This window comes from Crotalus tigris, unplaced genomic scaffold (assembly GCF_016545835.1).
Source record: "Crotalus tigris isolate CLP2741 ecotype Arizona unplaced genomic scaffold, ASM1654583v1 scf7180000017601.7605149639:7615979, whole genome shotgun sequence".
NCBI lineage: Eukaryota > Metazoa > Chordata > Lepidosauria > Squamata > Viperidae > Crotalus > Crotalus tigris.
In genome coordinates this window covers 7,207,049-7,227,139 of record NW_024096505.1, presented here as the reverse complement: position 1 = coordinate 7,227,139, position 20,091 = coordinate 7,207,049, and the positions used below count along the sequence as shown (strand labels likewise).

General features: G+C 37.9%; 1 protein-coding gene across 1 annotated transcript in view; it reads right to left on the bottom strand.

The window, feature by feature from the left end:
- DCAF1 (DDB1 and CUL4 associated factor 1) overlaps positions 1–20,091 on the bottom strand; it is a 52,253-nt gene that overhangs the window by 5,404 nt on the left and 26,758 nt on the right. Inside the window, exons 10-22 of the mRNA XM_039319501.1 lie at positions 19,627–19,803; positions 18,862–19,071; positions 17,970–18,139; positions 17,569–17,693; positions 15,471–16,731; positions 14,954–15,152; positions 12,450–12,532; positions 11,560–11,644; positions 9,423–9,656; positions 8,139–8,232; positions 6,134–6,238; positions 4,946–5,019; positions 4,753–4,857 (exon numbers count right to left, since the gene is read on the bottom strand). Of these exons, the coding sequence (XP_039175435.1) occupies positions 4,753–4,857; positions 4,946–5,019; positions 6,134–6,238; positions 8,139–8,232; positions 9,423–9,656; positions 11,560–11,644; positions 12,450–12,532; positions 14,954–15,152; positions 15,471–16,731; positions 17,569–17,693; positions 17,970–18,139; positions 18,862–19,071; positions 19,627–19,803 (2,922 nt within the window). The remainder of the gene's footprint in view (positions 1–4,752; positions 4,858–4,945; positions 5,020–6,133; positions 6,239–8,138; positions 8,233–9,422; positions 9,657–11,559; positions 11,645–12,449; positions 12,533–14,953; positions 15,153–15,470; positions 16,732–17,568; positions 17,694–17,969; positions 18,140–18,861; positions 19,072–19,626; positions 19,804–20,091) is intronic.

Genomic DNA, 20,091 nt, shown 5'->3' with positions numbered 1-20,091 from the left:
ATTAACTGAACACAGAAGCAAAACATTTCCAGTCAACTGCTTCTGGCTGCAATAGTTTTATGGACCTAAGAACATATGTAACAATAAATGAAATTTATTTATTTACAGGGTTTATTTCTCCTTTTTTCTTTAGGAGCTCTTAGTTGTATATGTGACGCTCCGTCCTATTTTCCTCCATAATATAACACTGTGAAACAAGATGGGTCGAAAGAAAGTCATTAGCAAAAGAGCTTCTGTTGCTACGTGATTTTCTATGGTAGAGTAGAATCAAGCTCTTTCTGCTCCAAAACCCAAACTGCTATTCCACATTGTGTCCAAATCCTGCCACTGTCTGTAACTATCTCTAAATAAAATTCAACTTTCTCTAGTTTCTTGTTTTATGTTAACCTCTAGCAAACAAATTATCTTTCCCTGAAAATATATTCTTTCTGTTTAAACATAGCTGATTTCCAGCTTAAATGCTATTTACTCTTCCTGAATACAAATTTCATTCAAAAATATTGTTCTGAATATGTAAATGTAAAAATTAACATTCTTTTAGCTCCATTTATGAATATTTCCATTTCCAAAATTTTTATTGCCTACCTTAAATTTGAGTTAATTTATTCTTTCATCTAAATAGCACAGAGATCCTGTATAAGATACAATTGCTTTTACCTTTAGGGCTAAATGCATTCAAACTCCTTGTGGTTCATCCAAATATAATACAGACCTGACTATACATATCAGCGCGCAGAAAGCAAGTTTCTTAACCATAGGCTTAGGATTCTTAACGAAGACCCAGAAAACATGAATAGACAGAATATATGTAACACAGCAAACAATTTTTAATAAATGCAAAATTGGAGTGAAGAGATAAAACATTGTTACTGCCATTGTACAACTTAGCCTACTGGAACAGTAACTTAGTATCTACAAGTACAAATGTTGCATCTTACATTTATCCTGTTTGGATTCCATAAGTAACATTCAGTATCTTCATTCAGTGTGAGATATTAGAGAATAATATGATCCATGTTAGAATACATGCTTTGCCTGCAATATATATTCAGGTAAAAAGGAATTTGGTAACAGAAAAGACCCTGTGAACAGCCAATGGAGAGCCACTACCAGTGAGTATAGACAACACTGAGCTGGATCAACAAACAATCCAGTTAATATAAAGTACCATCCAATTTTTCTGAGCAAGACAAACAATGTTTGCTCTAAAGCCAAGCTTTTATCAGTAAAAGAAATCAAAGGAATTTCAAAATAAATATCACTCTCTATTTATTGTGATTTAAAAATCACAGTATTTAAGGGGAAATTAAACATTTAAAAATTAAACATTTACCAGAAAAGACAGTTCTTTGTTTAACTAATTCAGCAACCATTTGAAGTTCAATGGTGATGAACAAGTGGTAGTTATAACAGGGTCTCATACTTTCAAATATCCTCATACAAACATCAGTTATGTCCCCACGGTCATGTGATTGCCATTTGGGACCCTTCCTACAAGCAGCGTCAACGGGGAAGCCAGCAGAAGGTTGCAAATGGTGACCACAAGTCACCTTAATTTAATGATTGTGGTTATTTGCTTAATGACAGCAATCAGAAGTACCAGAATTTCCATCAATAAGCAGCACAGTCATGTGATGTTGCTTAGCAACAGAAATTCCGTTCCCAGTTGTCATTGTTAACTAGCTGTATTGAATATACTGCTATACTTTATTTTTTTAATGACATGGTAAATTTGTATAGCTCTTTTTAATAGTAATTAATTGCATGGAGTACTTAAAAGAGCTCCAGAGAGCTAGTTCTTAAAGACTATTATTTGAGCTTTAAAGTTAACTGTGATTTGCCATATTCCCTAATGATTAAAATAACTGATAAGATTGGCTGGAATATTAAGAGGAATGCATCCAAAATATTGCAAATATTTTGGATGCATTATGGAAAAGCAGGATTTTTTTTTTTTTTTTTTTTTTTTGAGGAAAATGATCCACTAACAGTCAATAAGTAACTCATATCCATAATCAAACAGGCTGGAGAACAAGATGTCTAATGAACTTTCATCATGTTATACCTTCCACAATATGCCCCCAGTTTTGATAATAAGTGGCATTAACAGCCTTGAATGCTGCATACTGAAAATTATTATGAGCTAGAACGACTGTTTCAAACAAATAAAGCACGTGTGTCACATAATTTTTTTCTATCAAAAGGGAACTTTGATTCCTTTACATTTATGTGATTTCTCAAACATTTGCATTCCCAAGTGATCTTCCTTTCTGCCGTTTTAGTTGACTTTTTATTCAAGCACGTAAAAAAAGGCCTAAATATTTACAACAAAGATGCACAACTAATCACGTTTTTTACATTAACAATCATGCTGCAATGACCAAGGCAGTAAGGCTAGAGGAGACAGCCTGACTTTTTGTTCCTGATCATTTTTACCAGAGTTCCATAAAATATTTGTGGCGCTGCAGAGAAAGAGCTGGATGGAGAAGATGTTTCATACAAGCACCTCGTTTCGTAAGTGACTTTTGTGATTCAGCCACTGAAGTCTTGATTTGGTACTAAGAGAACCAGACATCAAAGAAGAGCTGAGACCCTTGAGCTGTATGCAATGCTGGGCAATGTGCCATAATAGGAATGAAGTAAAGTGCAGAGTAGCTTTCCAACACTATTAAATAAGTAGTTATCGCACATAAAATACGTAGCTATTACCCCATAAGCAGAGATTGCTGCTGCTTTCAGCCAGGCCTATATTCACCCTGCAATCACCAGAAGGGGCTCCAGGAGGTGATCCAAGGGGGGGAGGAGGAGGAGGAGGAGGAGGCATTGATGAAAGCAGCACTGCACAACACTCTCTGCCCCTTCTGTACAAACAAAAGGAATGGAGCTGGAATCTTGACAGCACTGTTTTCTTTCTCAGCACACTCAGCTATGATACTGTACAAGCCAGGATGGGGAAATTCTACATACTGGCAAATTTCTATTCAGGAAGGAATACTAATTTAGTATTATACTAATAAAGGATGGGTTACAATACAATAAAAAAAACCTTCCCCAAGTTTATTAATGGTAAAAAACTGTGAGCATATCCAGAAACAGGACTTTTCTGAGAGCAGAGGCACCAATAGCTATTTCTCATCCGGGTAGCCAAATTAGGAAACCCAAACACAACAACTGGTACAAGTTGCAGGATCAAACCTATGATGAGAGGACAGAAAGAGCTGGGCGAGGGACGATAACCTCACTACGCATTGAACCAATTTAGCTTAGTTTTCTATGCAATCTCAACATGCCTTTACAAAGATTTGAAACAGTTACGCTTTTGTCTTCTGAAGTCTTATGTAACCGAAATGTAAAAGGTTTAAAAGTCATTACAGAGCAACAGTAGAGACCTACCAAAACTACAACTATTCTTGTAAAAGCAGCTTTCCCTAAAAGTCCCAAGGAATCATTCTGTGTTTCTATTTAAAAAATATTTTTTGTCCCATTTCTAATTTTGGCTCTACTCTTCAGAAATGTAGCCCTTGCAAATGCTGAAAGCTTTTACATAGAAGGCCAAATCAGTATCCGTCTCTAAGATTGACTATGCACTGCAACTCGTCCTCCATTATCCTTGGAGGGAATGAAAATATTGTCAGAAAAGCAAACACTAAAACAGAAATGTGTACCACCAGGAGGGCCAGCCTAAGCCCAGATCTTATCCCAACCTTTTACAGCAACACAGCATTCCAGGAAAAGATATGGAATACGTGTTAAGGATTTTTAAAAGCAAAACCAATGTCCCTGTCTTTCAGAAAACAGAAAAAAAAAATATTAACACGTTGAGAAAGGTGCCTGCTGCCTAAAGAAAACACTGAACTTCATTAACAGATGGAGTAATAAAACAAGATTAGCAATGAAAACTTTAGTGCTTGTTATTAGGCATGGATCACACTCAGCACCTACAAAAAAATAAATGACATGCCAATGGCAAAGAATAAAAATAAGTTTTAAAAAAGATTAAATTAGTGAAGTCCTGCCTAATGAATCTACCCTAATAGACAAATCAGAAAATCTAATTGCAAAGCTATTTCCTTGTTTTATTCTCTTAAACTTTGCCGGGACAATTTATCTGTATAAACATCAATATTTCTGCTGAAATAATCATAATAAAAAATCATTCTCCATATAAGTCACAAACATAGTTCATCCAACAAAATATGTGACACCAAAATGCATCAAAAGCGGCAGCTGAGCATATACCTCAACTGTGTATGTTATCTTCTGCAGCCCTAAGCACAAGGAGTAATCATCATTTTCAGAATGGCTAACTATAGGCATGTCAGCAAAACAATGGAAACCAAGAAACAGCAGAATCTCTAAGCAAGTTTGCATCATTCTTCCTACTTAGCCTCCTCCTTCACAGCCAAGCCTTCCCATGGCTACCTGGAGCAAAAGCACTGGAAGAATACCAAGAAATTGCACAAATCACCATAAGAAGACATCTTGTCTTCTTCACATCCTGGACAGAATTATAAGCATAGCTGCCTCATTAGATGTACTGACTGACCAGTTTAATCACACAGCTGCATAATTTAGCACTCAATAAGTCAAAGGTTTCTAATAGCCTGTCACCAGAAACAAGGCACTGGTCAGAACTCAGGGCATAATAGCTGTGGTGTGGGGATGGGTGTCCTGATAACACAGGAGAGCTTTTCAAATGTTTCAGCTAGATAAGTGAGTATTTAACTTCCAAAAGAGTATTCTGCTTCTCACCTGATCTTCTTCCTCATCCTCCTCATCTTCTGCCAAACGCTGCCTGCCCACTTCATAAAGCCTGCAAACAGTATCCATGTTCATGGCATCCATACTTCCTTGGTTCTACAAAAAGAATCATCAGCACTAGTAAATTAATTTTTCAGTCAAAGCTATTAATGAAGGAAGGAAGGTCACAAGGAGTAAAATTTACCTCAATAACAGCTAAATAACAATCCTTTGTGTCCGTACATAGATCAAAGATGTTTCTTTTCACATCAATGGTGGCTGAAAAAAAAAAACACATATAACAATGTCAACAGGACTCTGGAAAGTCCCAGAGCTGGGTAAGTAGACTTTAGGCTTGTGAGATCCGACTTTAGGTATCTTATCTACTGTACATCTATAACCCCAAGGCCAACCTCCACACAAAAGAATGGCCTGGTGAAGAGAAACAGAAAAGATAAAATGGTGGTGTAGAGTAGAAAAGGCAATTCCTTATTGCAATTTATAAGACATATATCAAAAAGATATTTTTACATATACAGCTCTGAAATTATCTGAAATGCACGAAGATGCAATATTTTCAGCTGGGGATCTACAATAGCTTTTTTTTTTTTTTTTTTTTAGCCCAAGGACAATAGAAAGCATGTCTCTGATCATACAATCAAATTACTAACAGGAGAAATGGTCAAGGAAGAAAAAAAAAAGAATTTTTGGCACCCCTTCCTTTTTTAACGATAGAGTTCAAAATGTACAAAGATTTAGGGGGGGGCAGACCAAATATTTAAAAAAACATAGTAATGGATTTAATCAGAATCTAGAAGTACTCTGGAATAGCAAATGGAGGCCAGAGGAATCACACGCAGCTTAAAAGTCAGTCTCTAACTCATGATGATACAACGTTCTAATTCCCCCGCATTTTATTTCAAGAGCATGTGGGAGGGAGATATTCACATACTACTATTAAGTAATATTTTGATGCCTCTACTAACAAATTTTGAACAGATTCCGGACTGATGCTCTGCTTTGCCTCAAGTAGTACATATCACCAATAAAAAGGTCATACTTTAATTTTTCCCATGTAGTATGAAAGGAAAGGAAACATAGATATTTCCCTTCCACTTGTTATGATTTCTTTGAATTATTTGGTCTTGGAAATATACCTTTACTGTTCTTAACTCTGAACAAATTTTGAGATTTTTTTTTTAAATATATTGGACATTTCGTTCCCCCTATATTTTCTTTCTCTATTTTTGAAGAAAAATCCCTTTTTGATGTTTAACCAAATTTACATTCTGGTAGATACCATGATAGGAAATGGAGGTATTGTTTCTTAGCAGAGCAACTGAAATAATAATTTCACCCAGCTTACTTCAGTAGGAATAATTATAATCTTTACCAATTGGTTTGTAATCCGTTGCATTGAATGTCCTGAAGGATGACCCAAAAGGACTTCGCATTCTTTCTTCCAGCAAATCATCTTCATCATCTGCTTGTAGCATAGCTGATCAAGAAAGAAAACACGTTTAGGAAATATAAGGAGAGGAAGTGTAAGAAACAAAGAAGCTTTAGAAGTTTAAATGAATCTTTTTTGTTTTTAAGTACATATTTGCTCCTAGAATCGAATAAGATTATCAAACAATTAGAAAATACAGAGCCATACCACTGTAATATACTTTAGGTTAAAATTTTAAATTTCCCTGCTAGTAGGTTATGATTCATTTTGTCTAAAATTCAAAGAACATCAAACAGAGCAACAAAGCTAAACTAGGAGAAAAAGGCACCTTAAAAAAGTAAGAGAAAATATCAAGCAAGTTTCCAAAGAAGTCCATATAAACCATCCTTATGCATCCTTGCTTGGCCATTGTGAGAACAGACTGCTGGACAAGATAGGCCAGGAGTCCAATCAGCAGGGTACTGTTTATGTTTTCTTTTTTTAATATATATATAAAAGTTTTATTGGTTTTTTCAATTTTTTACAAAAGCTTAGGACACAAGGTGGTGGTCAGGGTGTCAAATCATTCAAGAACAAAATCATATACATATAGCTCAAATTAATTATAAATAATTTCCTCTCTATAGTATAAGGAATAATATTACTTATTAAAATTAATACAATTTTAGATAAAGTTCCATCAAACAAAAATCCTCAATCACCTTGCAATTATGATAATCTATATCCTGTTTTAAGCTTTACTAATTACAATTGTCATATTCCAGTTACATTTCAATAGACATCTAATTGGGATTTCAGGTATCCTTAATATTAGATCACTCATTAAGACTCATTTTTTCCCTATCACATGTAGCTCTTACAACATATTTTTCATATTTAAAATAACAATATAAATCCAACCAAATAAGTTCTATTTTTAAAAATATAGTCTATAATTTCATCAATCTACCTCTATAAAAAAAATTTTAAGCCCTTTTATGAAGTTTACACCTTCAGATACTTATCAAGTATAATGTCAAGAAATTCCCTGCCTTCATTCATTATTAAATCAGATAGAAATTCTCTCTCTATTTCAAAATAATTATCATATTTAAAATGATAATGTAATTCCAAAATATACATATCTATTTTTAAAAACATGTTCTATCATTTCATCACTCTATGTCTATAAAATCTTTTTAACCCCTAAACAAGTTTACTACCTAATAATTATCAACTATAATAACAATCAATTCTCATCCTTCTTTCGTTATTAAATCAGACAAAATCTCTAAAGCCTTTTTAACCCATCAAGTAGCGTTTTATCTCACATTTAAACCTGACTCTAGCTTTCTTTCTATGCCAAGTTAATTTCAATAATAAAACTTTTCGATTATCAAACCTCAAACTTTGATTACAAAAATTTCTAACCAATTCAAACTGAGCAAAATTTTCTTCTCTTCCTGCCAATATCATCCAAATATTGTATTGACTTTTATTCCATGTTATAATTATGAATAAGTTATCCGCTTTGTTGTATTTTCCAGAAAGTTGTATCTGAGTGTCACATCTTCGTTATTTTTGATATTTGAACTGAGTCAGTTACAGGTACTGTTTATGTTAATATGTACAGGAACATAGAAAATTGCTCTAATGAATCAGAAATCTTCTCCCTTAAGCCAAAAGGCCTGACTCTGACTGACAATTGCTCTCCAACTCTTCAGATTACAACCTTTCCCAATCCTAGGTGAAAATGCCAGAGATTGAACTAAGATCTTTAGAAGTCAAAAATGAGCTAAGACCTCAGCCTCTTCTGAAGTCTACTGCCAACTCAAGAACTTTTTAAGGTGTTTTCACTTGCCTAATTTTGGCAACACCGACTGTGCTGTTTGGGGAAGTGCTAGAAAGCATGGCAAAACAAAATCTATAACTCTGCTGATGCTAACACATGATGAAAACCAGTCATTACCTCCATACATAACTGTCCCAGTATGGTTGAAAACAACACGGCATTGATCCAAAGCAGGCACTGTATGTAACAAATGGAAAGTCCGCAAGTCCCACTGGAGAGTTCATTAAGGAGAATTCTGCACCGTACATAAGGGATATCAGCAAAGGATCTCTCTCTCTCTCCCTTACTGTCAGCCTGACTAACCCCATCATATTCCCAGCCCTGAGACAGAGTTTCTCTAATAATTATAATAACACATCTGAACAATCTAACACATCTATTTTCTTCAATTTGCATGATACATCCTAGTCACAAAGTAATACTTTTCAATCTACCCATCCCATTTCATTTCAGCGTGCAAAATCACTTAAAGTTTTGAATTGACCTGGCGTTAATCTCTCATGTACAGAATATCACAGATACTGATGTTGGGGTAAAGCACTTTTTTTCCCACCATAGATCACATGATAGGAGCTACATGCCTATAGACAAGGTTTAGACTCTAAAGTCAGGAGAGTCACAATAGCTCTCACTTTTGTCATAATAAAGGCAAAAGTTATGTTAGAGAATGTTAAAAATATACTGTAATTACAACCATTGATATAATAATTCTACTACACAAAGTTACGGCTGAATTATATTTGAACAACTGAAAAATATTTTAGTCAAAGGAAACCCAAAAAGGATATTTTATTACTGTTTTTCTACCATTCCTTTTTCTCTTCAGCCATACCTAAGACTATCAGGATAAAAAAAGTTTTTTCTTTCCAGAAATCTGGATTCATTAATGTGCTGGGTTTTCTCTTGTTTCTGCTATTCTACCTATTCTGGCTTCTTCTCCAATTCACACTATACTCCTTATCACTTGGCAGAAGCCATTATTTTCTAAATGGCTTCTATTTCTCCTTCCATCATGCTTTTCTCATATTTCCCCCAATTTTCTTACCTTATTTATTAATTAAAAAGCTACTCTTAGAAACCTGCCTGCAGTTTGTTAATTTCTGTTCTACAGAACAATACTATTTATATCTTCTGCTGAAATATTTAGTCTTAGTCACTTTGACAAAAAAGCTTACCAACCAGATGTTACTTCCACAATTAAGGAATTTTGTTCTGAGGTCCCACATGAAAGAGGATGCCATATTGGGTTTATCTTATGTGTTGTTGAGAGTCACACTGTTTAAGTTGCGTGACCCTATTATTATAAATCTTGAAATTAAATAAACAAACAATTAAGCAAACTCTTCCTACCAACCTCTACTATTCCAACAGACACTGAAATTAAGGTTAAAAAAAGGATACAATTTCTGTGTTCACTATGACCTCCAATCCATTTGGGTGGAAAACACCACTGATGGTCATATTGAATTTATCAAATTTATGAATAGCCTGTGCAGAGCGAACATCCCAGAGGACACCATCGTTTAAGACAAGGTCATCTGTTGGGTTAAAGGTGGCACAATTCTTCTTGTAGTTGTTTGCAAGATCTGGGTTAAACAAAGTCAAGAGCTTGTTGCCAGTCTGAATATCATAGATCTTTTAGATGAAAAAGGAAAAAGAAAATAACTTAGTCAAGACCTGTCAAATATTTTGTCCAAAAAGCACATGCAACCATTTCCAAATCACTCACTCTCTATGGATCCCCATCTCCCTTCTTCTCCTCATGCTGGCTGGAGAACTCGGGAGTTGAAGCCCGTGCATCTTAAACTTGTTGAAGCAAAGAAACACTGATCTAACCATCAAATTAGTTTTGAATTTTATTTATTTTATTTATTTATTTAAATACCTCAGACCATTTTGTGTCACATGCAAACCTCAGAAATCCTTTGATCTCCATCTCCAAATGATTAAGGGAAATGTTTGGCTAGAACGGAACTTTACTTGTCACTTAATAACTCGGGAGGGAAGCATGGCAGTTGCTCACCTCTCCTAGAGTCATTCCTATGCCACAGAATAGTCTATGACAAGAAGCAAAGCTGCTGGATTGAAAACTATGATTTGATACTAGAATATATGGCTTGCTATAGAAAAGTATTCTAGCTGATCTTAGAGGCAGCGGGTTACATAATAATGCCCAATATAATACATGGTGGAAGAGATTCGTAAAACAAAGAGGAAGAAGATAACGTTCTGTTATAAATACTCAAGAATATTTAACAGTCTTATTCCCTTCTCTTAAAATTGTTTGTATAAAGTAATCTATTCTTTTATATTCTGAGCATCTATTACTTTTACCTTTTTTGTCAGAATAGATTACATCCAGGATTCTTAGCTGCCACTTGCACTTTGCTGAAGCTCAGAATAAACATTTTAGCTTGTCACAAATGACCAAATTATGAACCCAGATCAGATTATAGTTGAAGGCTAACAGAAAGAATAGCAAATCAACAGAGAAAAACATCTTGCTTAAATGTAAACATGCAGGAATGAAAGCATAAGGAAAAGTGCCAAGATTTAAACAGATATATGCAGCATGTGCTAGAGCTGACTTGTACCAGGTCACAAGAAATAATTGTTACAATTTCTGGAATTTTGTGAGAAAATTGAGAGCAATGCTAAACCACAATGCCTAGCATGCCAATCAGTTGTTTGACAGCTAGCAGTGCCACACAACTGCAGCAATGGGACCATGGCTTTCGCTAATTCTTCCTTTTCTCTTGCAGTGCAACTATGTCATCTCCTCCTTTTAAAAGAGAAAGAAAATTTGCAAAATTTACAATTATCATGTTCCACTCAAATCCTGCCTTCCTTCCTCTGCTGAGAGTATCCTTTGAGTAGAATTTTCCCCACAGAACACTGGATTCAACATTCATCTTTATTTTTCCTAAGTTAAATTGCTATCATTTAAAAAAACCCAAATTCTATAGTTTCTACCTTGAAAACTTCCAATAATTTATTTTACAACTAGGAAACATTTGCTGATGTATAACCAGTTTGCTTTTTAAGGAATAAATCCTCAAGAATGAATTCCAGCACGTGTTCCAGAAAACAGCCTTTCTCATGAATTATTAGGGCTATAATTACAGATGCTCAAAACTACAAGGGTTGTGCCGTGGAGAAAAATATATTGCACATTTTGATATTAAAGAATACCTAATCTAATCCCACAAAACATATTTGATCTTTGGATCACTTCTGAGCTCATTTCTAATTCTCTCAAATAATGCCAAAGTATACTTAATCAATATAGTTTTCATTTAACACCACTTTTCTGTTTGTTAAAAAATAAACAGCAGTGATTACAGATTTTCATTTTATTGACAAAAGCCTAGGTTGTTTTTATTAAATTTATACACCACCAATCTCACTTTAATGGTTTCAAACCATTAAATAAATTCTCAGGAATAACTTCACTCTCTGTATTTTCAAAGTATAAAAAATGACTGTAGCCTGTAAGTTACCCTGTTATTTCTTCTGAGACTCAACAACCAATACTTACATGGGCAATGTCCCCCTTGGTGCCAATGACCCTATCTTGAGAATGCTTACTGAATTCAACATAATGGTCATCCGTGAAGGAATGCCTGTGAAGAAAAAGCACATCATCAGCCAACCTCAAAGAACAAAGCTTTCACTCAAAAATCTGTGCTTTTATCTAGCACAGAGGTCCCCAACCTTTTGGGCACCAGGGACCAGTTCCGTGGAGAAAGGTTTTTCCATGGACCGGAGAGTACGTGGTTTTGTGTGCTGCCTGCATCTCACGGATGGGGCTTTGCTTGTTTTTGCAGACCGGTTGCTGGCATGCTGCGGTCTGGTACCAGTCCACGGACGGGGGATTGGGGACCCCTGATCTAGCATATTTTAATACATCTTTAATATCAATAGCACTTACACTTACTGTATATATCCCTCCATAGTGCTTTACAGCACTGTCTGTACAGGGTCAGCATATTGCCCTCAACAATCTGGGTTGGAGGATGGAAGGCTGAATCACCTTTGATCCAGACAGGATCAAACTCCTGGCTGTGGGCAGAATCTGCCTGCAATACTACATTCTAACCCCTATGCCAGCATGACTCCTTGTATAAACGATACACAATAACTAAGTCAGGAACTAATAGAAAAAAGTATCACATGTCTTGGTTGCTTTAAAGAACCTGAATATTACAGAGTCTTTAAAACCAGAAGATTTTAAATATTAAAATGTTGCCCAGTTAATGCCCTGCCCACTCAAGACAGTTAAATCAACCTATTGGAGTATTGTTTCTTAACCTTGGCAACTTTGTGGACTTCAACTCCTAGTATGTTGGGTTGGGGAATTATGGAAACCGAAGTCCACACATCTTAAAGCTGCCAAGGACGAGAAGCGCTGAGGTAAAGCATACATACTTGGTTTCAAAGACCGATTTCATTCCCCACAATGCAGAAAGTGGCTGGCTCCAGGAAGCAGATGTCAGCAATAAAGAACCATCCTGTAGTTTGGGAACAGAATTTAAAGAAGCAGACACTCTTTATGCGTGTGGACAGATTTTGTGGAGTTTCTTTTAAGACAGTGTTTCCCAAACTTGACAATTTTAAGGCATGTGGAGTTCAACTCCCAGAATTCCACAGCCAGCAACGCTGGTTGTGGAATTCTGGGAGTTGAAGTCCACATGCCTTAAAATTGTCAAGTTTGGGAAACACTGTTTTAAGAGAAAGGGGAATTCCTAACTATGTCACAATGTACAGAACACTCTAGAGCAGGGGTAGGCAACCTTGGCTCTTTTATGACTTGTGGACTTCAAGTCCCATAGCTGGCTCAGGAATTCTGGGAGTTGAAGTCCACGAGTCATAAAAGAGACAAGGTTGCCTACCCCTGCTCTAGACAGAGAATACTCTTGCCAATTTAAGGCAGTAGGATCACAATTATATACAGATTAAAAACACTAACATACTGTCGGCTTGGTCAGACCAGGTGGTTGTTACAAAATCAACTGTCCTGAACAATGATTCATTTCAGGCAGAAGCCAACGATCTCCAAAGAGCAGAAAATAGAGACTGGCTTTGGAAACTCATCTCTTCCTCAATCTTCTGAATGTTCAGGAAAAAAAAAAAAAACCTTTAAAGACATCTAAGCCCCCTTTTTGTCTTTACTCATACGTTCCAGTGATTAACCTGCTTTTGTTTTTTAAAAAGTCCTCCCTACCTGCCCTAAGCTATATCGTTTATCATATATTATATTACACTATACTACACTACACTACACTATACTGAACAGAGAGATCTATGATAGCTCACAGGTAGTCCTCAATTTATGACTGGTCGTTTAACAACCGTTCGAAGTTACAACATCCTCAAAAAGGGTGCTTTATGGCTATAAAGCACTTCCGGCCATTATAAAACATCGCACTGCCCCTCCCCCACCGGTCACATGATCATGCCACCTGTTCACACGTAAGTTATGGTTGCCATGCACCCTGCAATTATGTGATTGCCATTTCCAATCTTCCCTGCCGGCTTCCCCAGAAATTCAATATGAAAGACATTCTTTAGCAAGCAGGCAGCTCTTTCAGCCAGTCCCCAGAGATGAGGAGGAACTCCAAGCAGAGAACCGAGATGTAGCGTAATAAGAGAAGGAGCACTGAGGAGGGTAGGTGGGGGAGGCCCCGAGAAGCCTAGTGCATGTCATGCGTGTCTCTCCCTCAGGAACTGAAAATCCTGGTTGGATTTCAGCAGGGAGCATTTGCAGCTTCTGAACGGAGCCTATCAGGATCGCTCCCCACCCCACCCCGGGCACTTTGCGCTCCCTACTTGGGATTGGGATTGCTAAACAACCCATACAGTCACTTAATACCTGAAATCAATCACGTAACATTTTGCTTAACGATCCCTTCACTTAGCAACCGAGCAAGAAAAACCAAATGTACAGGTATAGTATAGGGGGTACCTTGCTCAATAGTAGTAACTGTGAGAGGGATCTGGGAGTCCTAGTGGACAATCAATTAAATATGATCCAGCAGTGTGCTGCAGCTGCCAAAAAGGCCAACACAGTGCTGGGCTGCATTAACAGAGGGATAGAATCAAGATCACATGAAGTGTTAATACCACTTTACAATGCCTTGGTAAGGCCACACTTGGAATACTGCACCCAATTTTGGTGACCGCGATGTAAATTGAGACTCTAGAAAGAGGGCAGAGAAGAGCAACAAAGATGATTAGGGGACTGGAGGCTAAAGTATATAAGGAACGGCTGCTGGAATTGGGTATGTCTAGTTTAATGAAGAGAAGGACGGCGGGGGGGTGGGGGTGGAAATGATAGCAGTGTTCCAATATCTAAGGGGCTGCCACAAAGAAGAGGGAGTCAAGCTATTCTCCAAACCGCCTGAAGGCAGAACAAGAAGCAACGGGTGGAAACTAATCAATGAGAGAAGCAACCTAGAACTAAGGAGAAACTTCCTGACAGTAGAACAATTAACCAGTGGAACAACCTGCTTCCAGAAGCGGTGAATGCTCCAACACTGGAAGTTTTTAAGAAGAGACTGGACAGCCATTTGTCCGAAATGGTGTAGGGTTACCTGCCTGAGCAGGGGGTTGGACTTGATGGCTTCCAAGGTCCCTTCCAACTTTATTATTATTATTATTGTTGTTGTTGTTGTTGTTGTTATGATTCCGGGTTCCATTGTAATCATAAGTCAAGGACTACGTATATATTTTAAACAATTACTAAAAAATTCCAGGTAGGTCAATAAAATACAATAAAATCAGGCCATAACATCCAATCTCTCTTGTACTATCGACAACCAATCTTGCCATGTTTCCTCATTCCCAGAGTTTTGCCTAATCTCTCAATCCTTAAAGAGAGAATTCTGTTATTAAAGCGCACCTGACCTGAATATTCTCAGCCTTTTTCTTACCCTGGATGGCTCAAGGTGTGTGATAGCCGAGTTATGGCACTTGTAGCTGGCCTCCTCCTGCCCGCTAAAGACATTGTAGAGTTTCAGGTGCCCTGTGCAGGTGCCCAACATGAGGAACCGCTCCCGTGCAGAAAATGCACAACACGTAAAGCCACTTTCATCTTCATTTGCTTCCCGGAACACAGAAATGGGACGGAACCTGGGATATGAAAGAGCAACTAAGTAAGGTGATTAATTTTCAGGAAAGGAAAGGGAGATACAGGAGCAATGGCCAAACGCAACTGAAGTTGGGGAGCTGCATCTTAGTCTGCTAGGAGAAAAGACAGGGTTTCAGCTTTCTTCATAAAGGAAGAAGGATCTTGTAAATAGCTCAGAAATGCTATAGAGGCAATATAGCAAAGTCTTCCTTGTGGTCCCGAGGCAAACAGTTTTGTCCAAGCCACAGTATGGCACCCAAATCCACTTTCTAAATGGCATGGCCCAAAAAATCGTAAGAATAAAGAACCATCTTCCTTACCTGCTAAATATAAGGTGTCTATCAAAGCATCCACCATCTACCCCGCCATACTTTGGGAAGGCTGCCCTGCGGGTCAGCCGCGAGGTAAAGTTAGTTGGCGCTTGGCGCCTCTGTTTTGGCTCAGGACACTGGTGGGGAGTAAAAAGAGAAAAGGGGGGGCAAGTAGCTACAGGGTTTTTGCAGCGTGCATGCTGCTCCCTAAGGTACTCTGTGATTATACTGTCCAAGGTGGGAGGGGAAGGAAGGTGTCTGTCCAGCTGTTTTTTGATAGCTGGGCTCTGACAGTAGGCGCCATGGTCTGATTTTTGCCGAAGCACTCGGATTTTTCTGCCATTGCAGGGAGATGGTCTCTCTCGGACAAAGCTAATCCTGCCAATCACTGGGGTGTTGGTGGCATGAGATGGGCCTGGCAGCGCAAGTGGGGCCTGGCAGCCAACTGGCCTTGGCGGAGGGTGAACAGAGGAAACACCAGAAGCAACAGAAGGATGGTTAGTCAACCGGGCTGCAATGCCATTTGCTATGCGAGGGGTACGAGGCAGAGATACAGGAGATGAAGTGGCAGGAACCGGGGTGAAGGCAGAGGAATGAGAAGCTGCTGTCATGGGCAGATCTGCCTCCTTTGTAAGGATGGTAGCAGTTTCTCCTAGCCCTTTAGAGATGAGATGGTTCCTGATGAGAAGGAGCAGCTCCTTCTCAGGAAATGAAATCCTTGACTGAGCCACCACATCTGCCTTCTGCAGCCGGGCCAAAGAGACATCAGTCCCAATCAACAAGGGTTTTCCTGAGACGCGCTCTATCAGCTCCGCCGCATATTTGCAAAACTTGACATGCTCGCTACGCTTATCCTGCAGCACAGGCTCCTTCATTAACTGCTGGATCTGACAACTGCTGAACAGGGGCAGCTTGCTGATGATCTGCCGGACTGTACTACTCCGTGACAGCCCAACCAGGGCTTTGCAGGCCAAGGCTCGGATCTGGTCTGCATCTGTAATGGGCATTTTGACAGAGAGCAATGATAATAGTACTTTGATGCCATTGTTCGACTGCACCACATTCCACATCTTGGCCAAAGTATGCTCGCTACTCCTGGGTGTGTGGGGGAGTGCGCGACGAGGAGTGCCAGAGATAAATTTGCCAATGCTGGAGATGCGATTGTCTGGACCACAGACACAGTTAATGATGATCTGAAGGGCAGATTTCTGGATTTCTGCATCATGAATAAAGAATTCCCCCTCGGCAAGCCCCAAGATGATGCTGATACCTGGGGGGAAAAAAACAAGTGAAACATTAGCAAGTAAAATGTATCACGTATTAGTATAAGAGAACGATGGCTCAATTTCTACATTATAGGAGAAATGTATCTTTTGATTCTTGTAATGGTGCACAAATCTGAGTTTATCCAGTGAAAATGCTGAGCAATACACAATGCAGATTAAACCTTACTTTTCACACCTGAATCCCAACAGCACCCATTGCCACGAAATAAAGAGTTAGTAACAGGGCAGTCAAAAACAGTGTTGAAGGCAGCTTCATTCTAACGATCCCTTGAACATCTCATTCTTTCAGATAATACTTAACGGTATAGCACTAGGTTCTCTCACAATAATGATTAAGAGTGCACAATTTGAGCAAATAATTGAAAGTGAAAACTTGAAAGTTGGTGTGCGTGAGAGAGCCAACAACGAACCTGATGCCTTTGCTTCCAGCTTCCCTTTCAAATCTATCTGTAGACCTTAGTGGGAGGCAGGGGGCAGACTGACAAAAACAGTGTGGTATAATACAAATCCTATTCTTTTCTAATGTGCTTCATACATGTTGTCACACATGTACAAAAGAAGTGAAGCATATGGTGCAATACTGTTTGAATCATTTTGACAAAAGCAGCAGCATCTTACAAATGTCTCCCCACCCAGTTCATCTGTTCAGATAGTTGAAATCATCCAGTTCAGTTTTTTTTTTTAAAAAAAAAAGAGTTTGTACTAACTGAGCCACATGGCCAAGATGATCCTTTGTTACAGTTCATTTGCTCAGAATTTAAAAGTTTTCATCGTGTACAAGTATTCATAAGAAGCATCCAAAGAGATAAAGTTTCACATACCCACAATAGAAATAGATGTTCCTCCCTCATCCACCGTATCCACTGCCTCAGCTAACTGTAACTGAATTTTTGGAACCACAGTGAGGATGGCCAAAACATCCAATGCATAACGCACTGTGTCGTTTCTGGTAAACAAAAATGAAATACATATAACTCAATATGAAACATATTAAAGCAAAAGCAAGCTGAATAAATTCACAGGATAGGCCTTTTCAAAAGCAAGAAAGTGCATTTGTTTTTATTAATTTTATGGGTAACTCCAGAAGTCTGTGGAGTACAAACAAACTGTATTTAATATTAATAAATATATATTAACCATAGAGGCTAGTTGTCCTGGAGCAACTGCCAGCTCCATCCCAATAGCAAATTACAAGGTGTTTCCTATCCTGTTGTTCTCTCACCTTGCATAGTAAGTCTTCCAATTGCATGCAATTGAAATAAGTTGAAGCATGAGCTGTACACAACACAGCTTGAGAAACACCTCTGCTGGATCCCAATAGAGCTGACCTGGTCCATATTCTATTAAAAACTCCATCATTTCCACAATCTGTTCATGAGTATAGGAACAAGCCTGCAAGTAGAAGCAAACATTCTAATCACCTACCTAGAAAAATTAAGACAAACACTTTATAAAATAGATTTTTTTAAAAAAAAAAAAAAAATCCAATCTACCTAAGGAAGCCATGCCGATATTCAAAAACTAAATACAAAAATCTAAAATTTATAAAGGCACAAAATAAAAAGAGGAGCATATATTTAAAAATCCAATGACCTAATCAGTTATTTTAAATTGCAAATCCAAAAGCATTCAATATTAAAAAGTCTTTGTTTATTAGGAGATTGTAAAGAATGTAGATTTAGTGGCCTTTTGCAAAGAAAAATTCGGAGTAACGGAACCGTCAATGGAAATATTCAATCAGATCCTACGGATAATATTCTAACAGAGGACGAGGATTCTATGCATTGAACTGGAGCCACACAGCAAGCTGAAAAGTGGTACAGTTAAATTGCAGCTCCAGAAAGATTATGCCCTAAATTGGTCTACTGGCCTACCCGTCATAGCTATGCTGGCTCAGGAATTTTGGGAGTTGAAGTCCACGAGTCATAAAAGAGCCAAGGTTGCCTACTCCTGGTCTACGAAACGCCAAATACAATCACAGCAAGGACCTTGTATTCCCAGAGGAGATACAGTTGTTGTACTCGATGTAGTTGAAACATTTTTTGATATCTATTTTTGTTTTCTTGAAAAGGCAAGAGCTAGAAGTTTGTTATTTCCACAAATGTACTGCCTACCTTATATGGAGGCTGTGGATGGACCAGAATCCCACCTTCGGTGCGTTGAAGTGACTGCTTCACTTGCTCTACTTTGATGGCAAGATGTGCCTCAAAATACCTGCGCATGGCCATGCAAGTATGTTTTCCAGTCTGACGGCTAGCAAAGATCTCATCGTCACTTAGCAGTGCACCTTGGGTTTGCAAATTTAAGATATCAAGAGTGCTAATCTAAAATGAGGGGGAAAAAAGGCTTACTGCAGTTTTATTTCTAAGATCTAAAGATTCATTATTTTAATGGCTTAGCAAGTTCATTTAGTCACACATACACATCCCTCCTGCTTCTTAGCTTGCTGACTGTTTTGTTTAAATTTTCATACAACCAACCTTACAAAAGGGAATCCTTCTAAAACCACGAGGTGCTCATTTGCAGGAATGGACTCAACATTCACTGTACAAAGTTTTACACAAAGTATCTGAATGGAATATGTGTAAGTTGTTTTTGGACAGAAAGACACATTTGCCTTTTAGAATAGGGTTGGCTAAATTGAGATTTCAGCATATTGCTTATTCTTGTTTGGTGGCAACTCTTGAAGGAGCTGTTAGAGCCTCAATCAAGACTCTCAGAAACTATACATAACCTTAAGTTTCTGTTTTAACACAAAGCAGAACCAAGCTGAAAGGCTATAGTCCCATAATCACACTCAACTTCACCACTCAAAAAGAAAGGCAGCAGTTCTAATGAAGTGCTTAAGAAAAGCAAAATACAGCTTTTTAAAAACTTACCAAGTTAACTAAGCGCCGTAAGCCATCATGCCGATCAAAGAGCTCTAAAACTGCACGGAATGAGAAACAAATGGAAAAGAACATGGTAGCATGGCAGCAGCCTGACGCGTGAGAGCATTCCATCAACCACAAGGTGTAGTTCACAACATCCGATAGTACGTGGGGATGCATGCATACCTACAGAACAAAAAAAACACTGTGATAGCTTGTATTTTTAGTAATGGGAACAATATGTAGACAAATCCTCCAGCAACTGCTGTGGTGAAAGGGATAGCATTTGTTGTTCGATTTTAATTACAAAGACGACATACAGCTTAAAATATTTTGCAGTTCTTGAACAAAAGTCCTTGAAAAAAATGAACATTCAAGATATAAATGCAGAATGCATCCAAATTCCAATAAAAACATACTACAAAAAAAAGTGGTTAATATAAATATAGGGTATGTATGCTTGGAATATAAGTA